The sequence below is a fragment of the Xenopus laevis genome, chromosome 1S (genome assembly GCF_017654675.1).
Source record: "Xenopus laevis strain J_2021 chromosome 1S, Xenopus_laevis_v10.1, whole genome shotgun sequence".
NCBI classification, from domain to species: domain Eukaryota; kingdom Metazoa; phylum Chordata; class Amphibia; order Anura; family Pipidae; genus Xenopus; species Xenopus laevis.
This window is the reverse complement of record NC_054372.1, coordinates 92769537-92784445: the sequence shown is the minus strand read 5'-3', so window position 1 is coordinate 92784445 and position 14909 is coordinate 92769537. Positions and strand designations below refer to the sequence as shown.

At 40.3% G+C, this 14909-nt stretch overlaps 1 protein-coding gene across 2 annotated transcripts; it reads right to left on the bottom strand.

Moving 5' to 3' along the window:
* Positions 1-3497: 3497 nt before the first annotated feature.
* Positions 3498-12191, bottom strand: anp32c.S (acidic nuclear phosphoprotein 32 family member C S homeolog). Of its 2 annotated transcripts, none has more exons than XM_018239797.2 (7): positions 11741-12191; positions 8715-8864; positions 8501-8623; positions 7551-7731; positions 6289-6368; positions 5746-5794; positions 3498-4863 (listed from the first exon to the last, which is right to left on the bottom strand). In XM_018239797.2, exons 1-7 carry the CDS (start codon positions 11792-11794, stop codon positions 4769-4771), a joined length of 732 nt encoding a protein of 243 aa, XP_018095286.1. In that variant the 5' UTR covers positions 11795-12191; the 3' UTR covers positions 3498-4768.
* Positions 12192-14909: the final 2718 nt, after the last annotated feature.

Genomic DNA, 14909 nt, shown 5'->3' with positions numbered 1-14909 from the left:
TGTAGAACCAGAATTAAATTCAAGAGATGTCATATTTGTGTTGTCATCCCGTCTGCAAAACCAGCACTTCAGCCAGGAGGTAGTGAATTTTCTCTTTGTGAATCTTGTACATACATACCCTGTGGGGCAGCAGATGGGTACTTACAATCGTAAGGTGGGCATATTGGTAAAGCATTCTCGTTTGGCTTCATCACCAAACTAGCAGATTTTTACATTTTTGGTTCACAACTTTATCCTTCCTGGGTATTGTATGCAATTCTTTGTGTTCCATGACCTTGGTCTAGCAGCCACCTTCCAATTGATGGAGGGGGTCTGCAGAGGTCGTTAGCAAATTTTCAATTTCAACCCCCAAATACATTGGCTTCAGTACGTGTGGAAGCCAAGTGTGGAACTTTGATTTATAAATGGTAGATGAATATGGCGGGAGTTGGCTACAGAAAAACAACCTTACAATTTCCTTCACTGAGTACAGAAATATCATTCACAATTTGTATGAAATTTATGCCACCTAATCAATTTAGTGCTTTATACAAGCCCTTCTGAAAGTGGTTTTGCTTCTCAAGAAGAATAAAGTGGACCTGTCACCAAGACCCAAAAATCTCTATAATAAAAGTCCTCTTCAAATTATTCATTAAAGCATGCATAGCTGTTGTATAGAGGCAGGGCAGACAATTACTTTCACTTTCCATTCAGCACTAGATGTCACTGCTCTCCACACATTCCCCCTGTTCTCTTCACCAGTCAATTGTTTAGCCAGGGCATGGGGATGGACATCAGGTCCCCCATTCTGGTGCACAAACCAGATTCTGAGATGATGCAAGGCTTGTCTTAATAACAGTGTCCACAAAATGGCTGCTGCCTGTTATAATTATGAATTCCCAGACTGAAGGAAACAAGATTCAAATAATTTAAATAGTGTAATTAAAGTTCATTTTCCTTGAGTAATGTGATAAAATAGGATGTCAAATAATTTTTTTTTTTTTTTGGTAGACTGGTCCCCTTTAAATCAGGCAGCCTCTCTCGGAGTTAGCACTTCGGGATGTGATCAAGATGTTAACTATCTTCCTACACCAATCTGTTTCCAATTGGTAAGCTAGTGTTAGGAAGATCATTTGTAGTATAGAGTGGTGAATAGATTTAAGGTGCACAACTAGTTCACTGTCCTTGTGGCTACTGCAAGTCACATGATTTCATTTTCCAGTTGTTGCAAATTCTATATCAGTTTTTATCACACATTTATTTTGAAATACTGATTAACTAGGCCTTTCCCATGACATATTTATATATCTAAACTGGGTCTGGGGAAAGAAGAAAAAAAAAACCAACAAAAACAGACAATGGCCCACATTACTGTTAGAGACCATTCACCAGTGTGTTCTGCATAAAACCAGTGCTGCCAAAGGACATTTTTTCATTTATTTCCAATACATGTAAAGACCTATATCCCTACCAAGGAAAATAGAATTGCTATTCAAACTGTGAAACACTGTTTGTGATCAGCCATCTGTACCAAGCCAGACACATTATAGGTGTTTGTCACCTTTCAGTTAGCTTTGTATGTTCTAGTGATGTTGCAAGACAGTTTGCAAGTGGTTTTCATTTAAGAAAGGTTTGTTATTGATTCTGCAGCTCTTCAATTACAGCATCTGGTTACCAAGTTCCATGTGACTAGCAACCATTTAGTGTTTGAGTTGTCAAGACTATGAATAAGCAAGGGTCTGAATAGGAGCAATAAACATGTAGCCTAAGGGCTCTTACTCATGAGTGTTTTTACCTGTGCTCCGTTTTTTCGGCGTTCAGCCGCAGGGGAGCGCAGGAATAGACGCATTTCATTATTTCAAATGGGGCTGTACTCACACAGGAGCGTGTAGGCGCCGAACGCAGGTTGAGACACAGCATGCTGCATTTTTCCTGCGTTCGGCGCCTACACGCGCCTGTGTGAGTACAGCCCCATTTAAAATGAAATGCATCTATTCCTGCGCTCCCCTGCGGCTGAACGCCGAAAAACGGAACGCAGGTAAAAACGCTCATGAGTAAGAGCCCTTATAGAGCACATGTTTTGATAAGGTCAGTGCCCTCCCCACTTAGGGAAGAAAAAAAAAAAAAAACCACAAGTGAAGAGTTGATTAGAATTGGCCATTCTAAAACAAACAAATGTTTAACTTAAAGGTGAACCACCCCTTTAACATGGAGCATCTTTGGCATGGTCCAATTAGCCTACAGAACTGCAATAGTATAGCGTTGAGCTTTTTTGTAGCTAGTATCAAATAAGTTATAGAAAAATACCATTTATGCAAGTTTTAAGCACCACAATTAAGCATTTGTTTTATGCAAGATTACAGATAGGCCTCCATGACAAGCATCTGAATACTGGTATACTAGACACCATTGTGTCAATATCTGAAGGACTCAAAACTAGGCAGACTGTAAGAGTCCGCTCACTCCCATAAGCCTCCCTTTAGCTCAACCTTGTTAGATACATACCCAACTGTAATTTGGACCTTCATATGTTAAGTATATTAAAATATGTAAACAGACCAAATATTGCTCAATATAAAAATAAAAACTGGGTAAATAAGAGCTTGTGCAAAATGAAAAATGTTCAAATATAGTTAGCCAAAAACGCAATCTATAAATTCTGGAATGACTGGATGTGTAACATAGCCAGAACACTTCCTGCTTTTCAACTCTTTCCACTGGACCGATCAGTGACTTGAGGGGGGGCACATTGGTCATAATTGAATCTGAGCTGAATTCTGAGGCTCAATTGCACTCACTTTAGTTATATCCCTAGTGGACCCCCTTGAAGTCGCTGACTAACTCAAGAGTTCTAGAGCTGAAAAGCAGGAAGTTGCGTTCTGTTCTACCATGTTACACATCCAGTCACTCCAGCCTTTGTATATTGCATTTGTTTTTTTTTACCAAGTAACTACATTAGAAGTTTTATTTTGCACAGTCTTTTTATCCTCTTTATTTCTACACTGAAATGTTCCTTTAAAGTTACAATATAAGCATATCATTAGTGTAATGAAAACTATTCCAAAGTCAGCTTTTTGCTTTGCATGTCTATCATGCATGCTTAATGCACAAGGGTTATACAAAAAAATAAATTAAAAACCAATACTACAAGCACTAGTACTACTAGAATCAAAACATGCATGAAATAAATTAACCCTTTGCTTGCTAAACATTGTGCTACATCATGGCCAAGCAAAGCAGTGCCACATAGCATACATATTCCAAGATTTAAGGTTATGCAACAAGAAAAGTCATGCCCAAGCACCCTTTCCACAGAAATACCACAAAAAGTTACGGGTTAAGTTGGTAATGCATTAGACATTAACACATCTTAAAAGTATTGTGGTGAAAAGGTTTACACCAATTTGTAATTATTGATCAGCTACAATTAAGAAAATTCTTTTGACTCTTAAAGCATGGCTAAGCTGTTCAGATACTGGAATCATGGAGGCACATATGTAATAAAACATGCATAAACAGCCAGCTACATTGATTTTTATTAAAAGACAGTAGACAAGTGGTAAAATATGTACACAGCCAGCAGGAGATCCTTTACTGTTATAAGACAAAACAACCACCCCAAGCCTCTTGAATGGCTTGAACCCTTCCAACTAATCTGGTTTGGGGATCTACATTTTAGATTATGAATGTTTGGCAAGAGGCAGAAATTAAAAAACCCCCATTTACTTTAGTATGAGCACTTGTGAATACTAAACGTATTATGTATACGTGTATGAGACACTCCTTTTGTAGACCCGTTAAATACATTAGCATAGCATTTCAAAAATATACAACTTACATATTGCATTAATAGAAGGCAAATTCTAGCTCAAGACCCAATAAGATTACTTTTATAAGAAGCCAAATAATGAACGCTAGTATTTTGAGTTGCTATTGGTTTTGCCATAAATATTTGTCAAACCAGAAAAATTGGAACCCATATAAAAATCCCAAAATTTTATTAAAAGTCTTATTCAAGTTATGCAACAACTAAATACAAAACAAATTGTGGGAGATGATTTTAATGGGTCATAAAAGGGATTTCCTTTGTTGTTTACCCAGAAGAGCCCCCCTCCTCACCCTCAAGACAACGGAAACATATTGGCAGCATTAAGCATGTGTGGCAAATTAAAGGATTCATGGCATATGCATCTGTTTTGTAATTATGTACATGTAAACAGAAAGCACTGGGAGAAAAAAGCATCAGTGTGGGAACAAATTAATTTGAACAGGTCCTGTAAATTTGGTCATCAGCACTACTTATTGCCAACATACGCATAATTCATGTAGTTACATGACTGGTAAATACAACAGGACATTTAAAGCATACTAAATCAACATGGCAATGCAGGAGTAGAGAGAGGACTTGTCTTTGGAATCACTCAAACCTATACACCCACGCACCATTCACAGATCAGAGGAACCAAAGAACTTTCACAGAAAATTCCACGGTTTAAAACAAAACACAAACCTAGAGTCTGAATCCGCGAATAGCCCCCCAGGCGGCCATCTTTTTAAATAAAGCGGCAAACAAAAGAAAACCTCACTCAGACCAGCACAGAAACAACATTTCATATCGCAACCCTAGAACATCTACACACAAACGAGAAAAAAAAATATATATATATAAATGAACAGGGCAACAGCGGTATGCACAGTAGCCCACAGGCTGACACAGCCAAACGTACATATGTACACTGATGGCCAGCCCAGACAGTCTATATAAAAGAGATCCAGTAGTTCTTGGGTCTTATTCGTCATCCTCGTCATCATCCTCATCGTCGTCGTCTTCTTCATCGCCTTCATCTTCCAAGTCCCTTTTCCTCTTTTCACCCTGAGGTACATCTATAAATAGAAAGAAAAATTCCTTAATATTTGGTATAGCTGTGTTATTACTTTTAACAGGTCTGATTTTCCAAGCATGGTCTATGGCATGCAACAAAAAAAAAAAAAAAAAAAAGCGCTATACGTTTGTTAGGCTTGCTAAATTCTCAGACGACTTTTTATGTGGCACTTTATTTTTCATGAGGCTCTATACACTGCTGCTTAGCTCTAAAAATTCTAAGCTAAACAAATATTCACAACCCAATAAATGAGAACACCGTTACACGAACACTGTATGGTTCAAGTCTAGTAACCACTATTCTAACTTAATGAAAACCATTCCATAGGCAGGGAGGCACAAGGTTCGAATTTATTTTGTTACTCCAAAACAAAATTTGACCAATTGAAATTTAATAGAATTCTCAGCTTGGACAAATTGAAGCAACCCTAAAACTTGAATTTGATCCTAATTAGAAAAACGCTTTGAATTGGGGGGGAACCACACACACCACTATACGATGCACGGAAGGCTGCAAACATCACCAAATTGATCTCTGGACCTCTCACATTGACTTTTACAGCAATTTGGCAGGTTTTAAGCTGCAAATAGTCAAATTAGAGTCTTAAAGGGACAGAGTATGATAAATCACAATTCAAATTCTCTTTGACCCTTAATAAATCTGCCCCTAAATATAAATTGCAAGCAATGCAATACTGGCTTAAAAAAAAAATTCTGCTCATACATATTTGAAAATAAAGTGATTTAAGGATTGCGAAAATTGTGACCCCCCCCCCCCCCCCATTTAGTGGGTTTAAACACCAATTTGAACTTCATGCCAAGACTGAACCACAGAGAAACTCCATGTACACATAACCACCAAAAAACTAGGAAATGCAACTTACCCTCATCGTCTTCATCATCTTCCTCTCCTTCCTCCTCCTCTTCACCTTCCTGCAATAAGTTTTAACATATTACTAAAAATGTCACTATTTTACAAACAATTTGGCAGATGTTCTGCAAATTCAAGGATTAGGTTTAAAGGCCATGTCACAAGACTGACCCACTTCCTTCCATTAGTGCACAGACGGGTGGATTTTAAGTGTTATAATAAAATCCAGATATGTTCACCAACAAACCCAATGCCATGCATACCAGGAAAAGGGAAGAGAGTAGTCAGTCTATATACTGCTGAGGAACGGCCTCCTGTATAGCCATAAACTAGCATTTTATTTAATTTAGGTCTAGGTAATCCAGGCAAAGCAGAAGTTAACACATGTAGCTGGCTAGAAATAGCCAGCACCTTTTGTTATACTATGGATGTTACCTAGAGCCTGTACAGCCATGTTTTCTAGCCAGCTGTTCTCATTTGTAACAGGGATACAAATGGATCAGCAATAATTCAATCTATGGGCAAAAGCATATTTGATTTATTTAAAGGAAATTACCTCATCTTCACCTTCTTCATCCTCATCATCATCAAGCTCATCTTCAAATTCTTCTTCGTCCTCTTCATCCTCCTCACCATCTAGAACATAGGAGAAAACAATGAAACATCTGCTCAAAGAACATCAAGCCAGCATTACACCACCATTCTCAGTAGATGATGGTTTCAGGCACATGGGTGCCATTACGATTTCCCTACATACAGAAGTGATGGGAGTTCATCAGTGAGCACCAAACAAGCATAAAGAGACATCTGCCACAAACTGCTAGTTTCCTGTTTTGGGAGAAAACCCTACACACCACCCTACCTACAAATTTAGCTAACCCAAGTTTTAGGCACCATTGCACAAAAAGCTATTATGTGTTAGTTCAGACATGCTTTAGACTGAGGAACTGTGTGCCTTTTACAACCCTTACCCAACACACAGACTGGTAGGGTAATGTCAACCTTACTCATGTCAAAACAATTGTAAATTTTAGCAGCAAAGGGCCTGGCCAGACTGGAACTTAACATGCAAAACTTTATTACTCACAAGCAGGGTTTAATATTTGGTCAAACCAATAAAGGGATTGTCATGAGTTTTATAGTTGATATTTTGATTTCTCAATTCCAGTGCAGATAATTCACTGGCATTTTAAGTTAATTCTTTAACAAATTTATTTTTTTAAGCCGTAATACTGGTGGAGGCAATCAGAGTGCACTGCACCCGATTCAGATCTTTAAGGACCAAGCAATGATTCTGATCTTTAAGGACAGATATTTCTCCCCTTGTCATTCAGTAAACCTTAAGTTGGTGCTCCCCACTAAAACTAGCAGCCAGCAAGAAAGAGCAGGGTTTTTTTTCGAAATGAAATTATCATTCAGCAGGTAGCAGCTACGTATCTGATTAGCTGCCCATTGTTCAGGTGACAGGCTGCTGGGGGGGGGGGGATATCACTCAAACTTGCAGTGCAGTAGTAAAGAGTGACAAGTTAATTTCAAGAATTTAAAAAAATAATCATTTACAGAATTCTGCTGGAACAGAGTATAAACTGATGTGTTTTGAGAAGGGGGAGGTTTCCTTTAACAGTATCCTATGATAAGCACTTTGTTCTTTTAAAGCAACTGCACACTGCCACTTGCTTATCAGCCTAAAATACTCATCACAGCATAAAGACAAAAAATATTTGTGATTCCTTAAGATCAGGACAAATGTGCCACATTAACATGAGTAAGCCAGCAATCAAAGCTGATTAAGTTATGAAAATTAAATCTTGTAGTCACCCTCTCCATTTTCCTCTAAATCTTCAGCCTCTGGGTCAGAATCTGGAGCCTCCTGGTCATCTGCATCAAAGCCATCTAGAAAGGTGAGCTGGGGGAGAAGCTCAAACACACTCTCCCTATAGTTGTTTAGCATAGTCACCTCACAGTTAAAGAGGTCCAGGCTCATGAGATGAGGTAGCTTCTTCTGCAAAAAAACAAACTACAATTTTAGATCAATCTTGGACCTCCAAAATGTTATCATACTAATGTTTCATTGGACATCCAATCACATAACTGATCCAAGAGCCTTCTAAAAACCAGATCCATCACCCATCCATTCTCATGGGAGATGTTACAGGTTGCATTGTACCTCTTAAATGGTAAAGGACCAAAAAAAAAATGCTTAACTGTATAGAGCACAAGAAGAAAAAAAAAAAAAAAAAAAAAAAAAAAAAAAAGCAGCAAAGGAGCAGATTCATCCATTAAGAACTAGAAATTTATTAAAGAATCATTAAAAATGGTCAAGGCATCCCGAGAACATATTATAGGCCGCCAACTTTACACACATTTCATGGCTACCGGCCACTTCCTCAGATGCAAATGGCAGCCTTAAGGGAGATGCTGCAATTCGCTTCTGAGGAAGTGGCCGGTAGCCACGAAACACAAAGTGAGCAGCCTACAATATGTTCTGGCCAGGACTACCATTTTTAATGAATCTTTAATAAATTTCTATTTTTTTAATGGACGAATAGTCGGCTCCTTTGGAGCGCAATTTTTTCTTGTGCTCTATGGAACCTGGCTGTGTGGGATTGCAGTGTTTGTGCAGTACACTGGCGCTGAACTCTGACCAGTAAGTGCTCCCATGTTTATTCATTGCTCTACTGCTTAACTGGAAAGGCAGTCACTAGTTACAACCAGCCCACATTTGACCAAAAGAGAAACTTTTCCAACATGAAAGGGCGAATACTCACAAGTGGCTCTAGGGTGTTGATCTCTTTTATCTTGTTCCCACTGAGGTTCAGGTGTGTCAAATTTGGGGTCCTTTCTGCCAGTACCTCTAATCCTCCAGAGATGCGATTGTCACTGAGCTCCAGCTGAGAAAAAGAGGTTTATTGACAGTTTATTGTATTTAGTGAACCCTGGCAAATTAAAAAAACAATTGTAATTCTTAAAACTAGAAAATACCTTTTTTAACTTTGGGAGCTTTGGCAGGTTAGCTACAGATAATAAGTTGACATTTATCATGCTGAGAAACTCTAAATTTTCAAACTCTGGAGTCAGTCCAATAATTTTGCCATCATCTGAACGACAGTTATCTAGAACCAACTCTTTAACCTGTAAAAAAAGATAGATAAGTCAAGATACAGACCAGTTTTCATGACACTTACAAAAAATGGGAAATGGCCTAAGGATATCACAGCTTCCTTTGCACCCCCCCCCCCCCCGATAGCATTTTCCCTTAAGAAAACTACCTAAGCTACAAAGGGTAGCCACTGCACATGTAAATTTTCTTCCACAGCAGAAGCAAAATTAAAGCACTGTCAAATGGAGAATTTAATATGCTGCATTTTCCATATGGAGAATCAGTTTGTTACAGTTTACTAAAATTTATCAGTGTCATAACTAACATTTAAATGCATTTGCTGCCCACAATTATCGTATATCCTAGTAACAGTTTCCTGATGTCTACCTGAAGTGAACTATAACCACCAGAGAGGAAAATCTGTCATAAAAATTAAACATTGTAGATATTTAATGACCTTTTCCAGGAAATATTTGCTCTAAATGTTTGAAGAGGAATGCCCTTTACATTTTCAGAAAAAAAAAAAAAAACCTATTAGAATTCCTTTATTGGCCAAACTTTCTAATACTGAAGCTTCATTATTCACCCCCTCATGTCATCTTGTAGTAGGTCGGGTCACCAGCTGTGCTAATGGTCTGAGCAACCAAGACAATTGAAGTCATTCTTGGAATACCGGCTAAAAATGGAAAGTGATGAGGCAAGCCACCCCTTTGAGGGCACACCAGAGATCAGAACATCTCACTATGTAGAATGTACATTCAGGTCAGGCTACATTTAAACTCACACCCTGACTGAGCAGTTTAAAGACAAAACACCCAGCCAAGTACTGCTCTTCCATTGCTAGTTTGTTGAAACACTTCACGCCCAGTTGCAGAGAATGCAGATGGAGCAGCAGATAGCATCTTACGCAGCAGGGTGTAACAATGCAGTCAGGCCTGTTTAAGAAGAAGATTCCTTCCCCTTCAGTAGAGGCAAGTTCTAAAAACAAAACCTGAGCTCCTTTCAGTACTATAGAAAGAGAGAAAAGTGTTTAGGACCTATCCAAAGGCAGACTTGCATACTGCCGTCTGTAGTGTTTAGTTTAGAGGCAAAATCAGCTGCGATCTTAAGTTTAACCATTGTAACGAGTTACAAAGTATGATCAAGTTACAAAGGAGCCTATTCAACAGTTAATTTTAGGTTTCCTCCCCCAGTCAAAGGGAAAGAGTATGTGCTCCACCACACCCACCTACTTCCGGTTAAAGATCCCATTACCATTTTTAACAAGCCTGGCAGGAATACACGTAAAACACCTCTCAGCTACTACTTCTAGCAGACTTGACTGTCAAGCACTGCAGGAGTTAAAAGGTAAAGTCTTCAGTCATGCGCAGTACACGGCAGAACTCTTCCGGTTATGGGCGTCAAGGCCTACGTTCCTTTAAACACACCGTATTTTCTATTATGAGAGGAAATCATTACCAGACTTGTAACAGGGTCAAGCTAGCAATTACATGGCAGTTTTTAAAATTAGTCTGCAGCTTTATATGGTTTACTTAAGGTTAAAATACGGAATCACTCTTTGGGAGCCCATTTCCAACTATGTAATCATTTCTGGGACATCTATTATATAAGGATGATAGAAGATTACCCTCACTTTAAAACTAAGGCACATGTTTATTGGTGGTAACTAGAACAGCCAAATTAGATTTATTTTTACATTTGAACACAAAACGGAATAGAAGTTCTGTTAAGAACTGCATAAAGACCCAGCACTAAGAGAAGAGGCTGCATATGGGGGGGGGGGCTACTGTACACAGAGCACGCGGGAAAGCCTAGTTCAAATGCAGAGGAAATGCTTTGTACCCGGAACATACCAATGCTGCACAGAAGGGGGGGGGGTTACTATAAAGTGTGGCAGCTTTATTCAGCTCGAGCACACTACAACCAGCGGCTCCATCATGGAGCCAAGTTTCATCTGTGATATGGACTGTTACATAATATTATGACCTTATTAACGTAAACTCAAGAGGCTGCTGTGGACGCTACATGAAACCGAGCCTGGTTAGCGTTATTGACGAAGAGGGAAATGGCAGAAAAAAAACCTCCCATTTATTAAACAAGGCCGGCGCCCCCTCGTCGTGCCAATGCCGGGCTACAGCACTGCTTGTTGGCGGGAGGGGGGGGGACTCAGCACGTTAAAAAAAAAAGGAACGCGCGGCGCAGCAGAGAGAGAAGCCTTCCACTTGTTGTAGGAGAGCCATACCACTACACATGAATAACACAAGAGGGCTTTATTTTGGTTGTTTAATAATAAGTTACACGAAGGAAGTTTTCACTAAAGTCTCCCGATACCCTCCCCCACCCGCCAGAAACTTATGCTGAACAACAAGGCGGGAAGAGACCGACACCGTGTGAGACTCGCGGCATTAATCCTCAGTCCCGGAGAGTCGGTGTCGCCCTTATGGGGGTTCAACTCCACTCAGTTTGGAGCCAGCGCTACATTCCACCGTTAAGATTTAACGAAGGACTCAGGAGGGAGGAAGGGGAGCCGCTGCAGCCACGTGTTTGCGAGAGACAGTAATGGCTCCTCTCTACCCGCTATCAAATTGGTATCCGGTCAAGCTCAAATAAATCAGGAGGAGCTCTCTGTAGCCTGATAACGGCCTCATACCCCCTAAACGCTGCGAGTTGTCGTGCAATAACATCGGCAAGGGCGCAGGGCTGCCATGCCGCAGGCCAGAGCTGGGTGGGTTATACTAGCCACGTGTCCGTGCCCACCACTCATATCCAATCCCATTTCAACCTCAAGCTACAGGGACGCGTCAAATCACTCACAGCGGTAACGACGCCGAACTAAAAGACATGCAGCATTCATAATAATAATAATAATATCCAACTCCCTCAGAAAAGAAAAAAAGATTCTACTCACGTCAGCCGCTTTCCGATTCCTGAGCTCCAGCATCAATCTCTTTTTCATTTCCATTTTGAGAGGGGAGGAAAAAGTTGAAGGGACACAGTAAAGACCCCCAAAGAGACCTAAAAAAATGAAGCAATGATCAAGAGTGGGTGTTTGTCCGCTCCTCTTTATATAGAACGGCGCCAAAGCAACAAAGGAGGGGTTTGGTTATAGGGAGGGGAAAAGGGGGCGTTCTACTGCCCCCCACTGGTGGCATCGGGTTACTGGATCATGGCTACCGTTCCGTGCTGCATTAGCTCTCATCGGAGAGAAGGCGTACAAAAATATTCGGATGGTTCCACTGAACCGTAATATTCTTATAATCCCTCCTTTGGTGTCTAATCGCGGTACGCATCTAACTGCTATTTTAAAATACCCCTTCTGAGGCAAATAACGCGAGTTGAAGGAGGGATAAACACTCCCCTAGAGATGGATTCGATGTTTGGAATCGTGTATGTCTTTTTTCAGCTTTAACTACTGTGTAAAAGTACAATTATGTCTTTTAGAGAAATTGTAATAACAATTGGTGTAATTATCTACCCCCCCCCCCAAACAAAAACTTACAAAGGTAACAAATGGACCTCATAGAAACATAAATAATTCAAGAAACATGTAAAGGCTGATTGCAAGCAAGTATTGGGAATCTAGGAGGCTTATCATTGGTACAATATTTCAAGCAGAATTAATTTGAAACTGAAACATGGAAAATTGAGGCGTAATTAGCCTTACACTTCCCAAGATTCCTTCTATGCATAAGTAAGGGGGGGGGGGGGGGGGACTCATAGAGAGAAAGTACCACACACTGTGGGACCTAATATAAACTAAAAAGTTTTGTTGCCAAAAATCCAATGTTTCAAGCACAAACAATGCTCTTACTCAGGGTTTATAAAATGCATATAAAAATACAGTATATAAAATGCACTCCCCACCCCCAAGCAAGGGAGTAAACAGAGGCCCAAACGGCCCCCCCCCCCCCACTGGTAGGGTTACCACCTTTATTGGAAAAAAATACTTGCCTTCATATATTTTTTTCTTTCCTTTCTATTAATAACATTGACATCAACCATCAGGTTTACCAGACAGACCAGTAAAATACTAGCCAGATTTAATCTCTAGCGAGCTAGCTCTAACCTTACCTCCAATTACGGGGGGCAGGGGATGCAGCGGCAGAGTAAAGTGCACCCCCGTGAGGCTGCAAGCACCACCTCAACATTTTTGGGGATGGACCTGGCTCTGTAAAGTTGTGCCACTGGTACCTCCTACTGTACAGTATGTAAAGATCAGTGTCAGACTGGGATTTCTGAATCCATCGAAGCTGCCACCTCAAGGGTCCACCACCAAGATGCCTGAGGTCCACATACCAGCATGAATCCCCTGCCACACTACCCTTCCCAGTGTATACCTCAAGAGCAGTGTTGGACTGGGACACCAGGTGCCCATCAAAAAACCTCAGACCAGGGGCCCAGTACTATTTTCTTCCTCTCCTCACTCAACCTCTATTCTCCTAGTCTCTTCTTTTTACATACTATAATCTATTATTTCATCTATTTACCCACTTTGTTCTCATAGAAATAGGGAATGGCCATGAAATAGGCCAAAAGTTTAGCAGCATGAGTGAGGGCCCACTGACACCTGGGCCCACCGGGAGTTTTCCTGGTATACCGATGGGCCAGTCCGACACTGCCTCAGAGCTGCAACATGTACTACCTCTTACTAGCCACTGCCTGAGTCCTCTGCCATCAAATCTCCCCATAAGCAGGGGGTCTTGTGTGGTAGTGCCCACTGTTTTCTCCTGGTGCCCCACCAGCCCAGTCTGACACTGATAAGGATATTACAAGTCACTCAAGAGTTCCTTAACCATGTACTGAGTCAGTTTATTTCAACCACTCCCTGCAATGCCAATCTAGTCTCTTACTCCCTGTAATATGCATTTGAATGAATTTCAACCCATGCAAATGAAAAGACATGAAATTCCCCCGAAAAGTAACTTACATATATCAGTGAGATCTGGGGCATGGCCAAAGATATAACAGGGTGTCGCCAAGGTACACCCAAAAAGGAACCCTGCTGGGTTTACATCTCTTATAAAGCCAAGAGGCAGAGGTATACTACTTTATTTAATACACAGTGTAGTTGGCACATGACATCACTATGCACCAATTACCAAAAAAAATGTTTTACAAGTTATTCAAGACTCTTGTATTTTAGCCAGCAGCATTGTATTTTCTATAAAGTCATCCAAGTCCTGTGTCTAGGGTGGCAAATTCACCTGGAGGCCTACAGTTTCCCACATAGAAAGAACACTTTAAAATCCAGAGGTGGGGCTGAGGGAAAGTGGTGGTAATCCTCTCCTACCCGATCAGCTACTTGTCTTGTATTACACATGCACAAAGGTACGAAAGGGGATGTGCCTCAAGCATTACCTATTAATATATGCCAGACATGTAGTCTGGCATGTTGCTAACTCAGTATTAGTGATAGTGGTAGATTAATGCAGGTAATATTTCTAAAAAGTCTCTGATGAGTATTTGAGCAAATAGGCTAGATGACATAATATAATCAGATATTAATAAATGTTTTATTTTTGTTGTTCTGTATGTCCCATGACCTAATTTAATCTGCATAGCCTGCTAGATTTGTATACAATCCCTATAGATACAACAAAGTGGGAGAAGGTACTTCACTATAGCTAATTCAAGGAGACTCAATAACCTAGAAAACAGCAAAGCCAAAGACCTTTTAGAAGTAACTAGAAGGCATTGTGAGTCACCAATGACCAACTCCATTGGAAGATCTGCAAGTTCATAAGGAAGCAACTGTTACTCTCTTTAACTTAAAAATACTCATGTGATTTGATTGTTCACCCTCCATGCCCAAGCATAGACTGGCAATCTGTACATTCTGGCAAATGCAAGAGTGGCCATATTCAGCCACGACAGTTTGGACCTCTGAGTAGGGTCTATTTTTTGTGTCCAGCTTCTAAACTGTGGTGTAGAAATCTACGTAAACATGTCACTCATCAGAATTAGGGTTGCCACCTGGCCGGTATTTTACCAGCCTGGCCGGTAAAAATGATGTTTGATCCCAATGTTATTAATAGGGAAAAAAGATAAATATATAGGAAGGCTGGTATTTTTTTCCA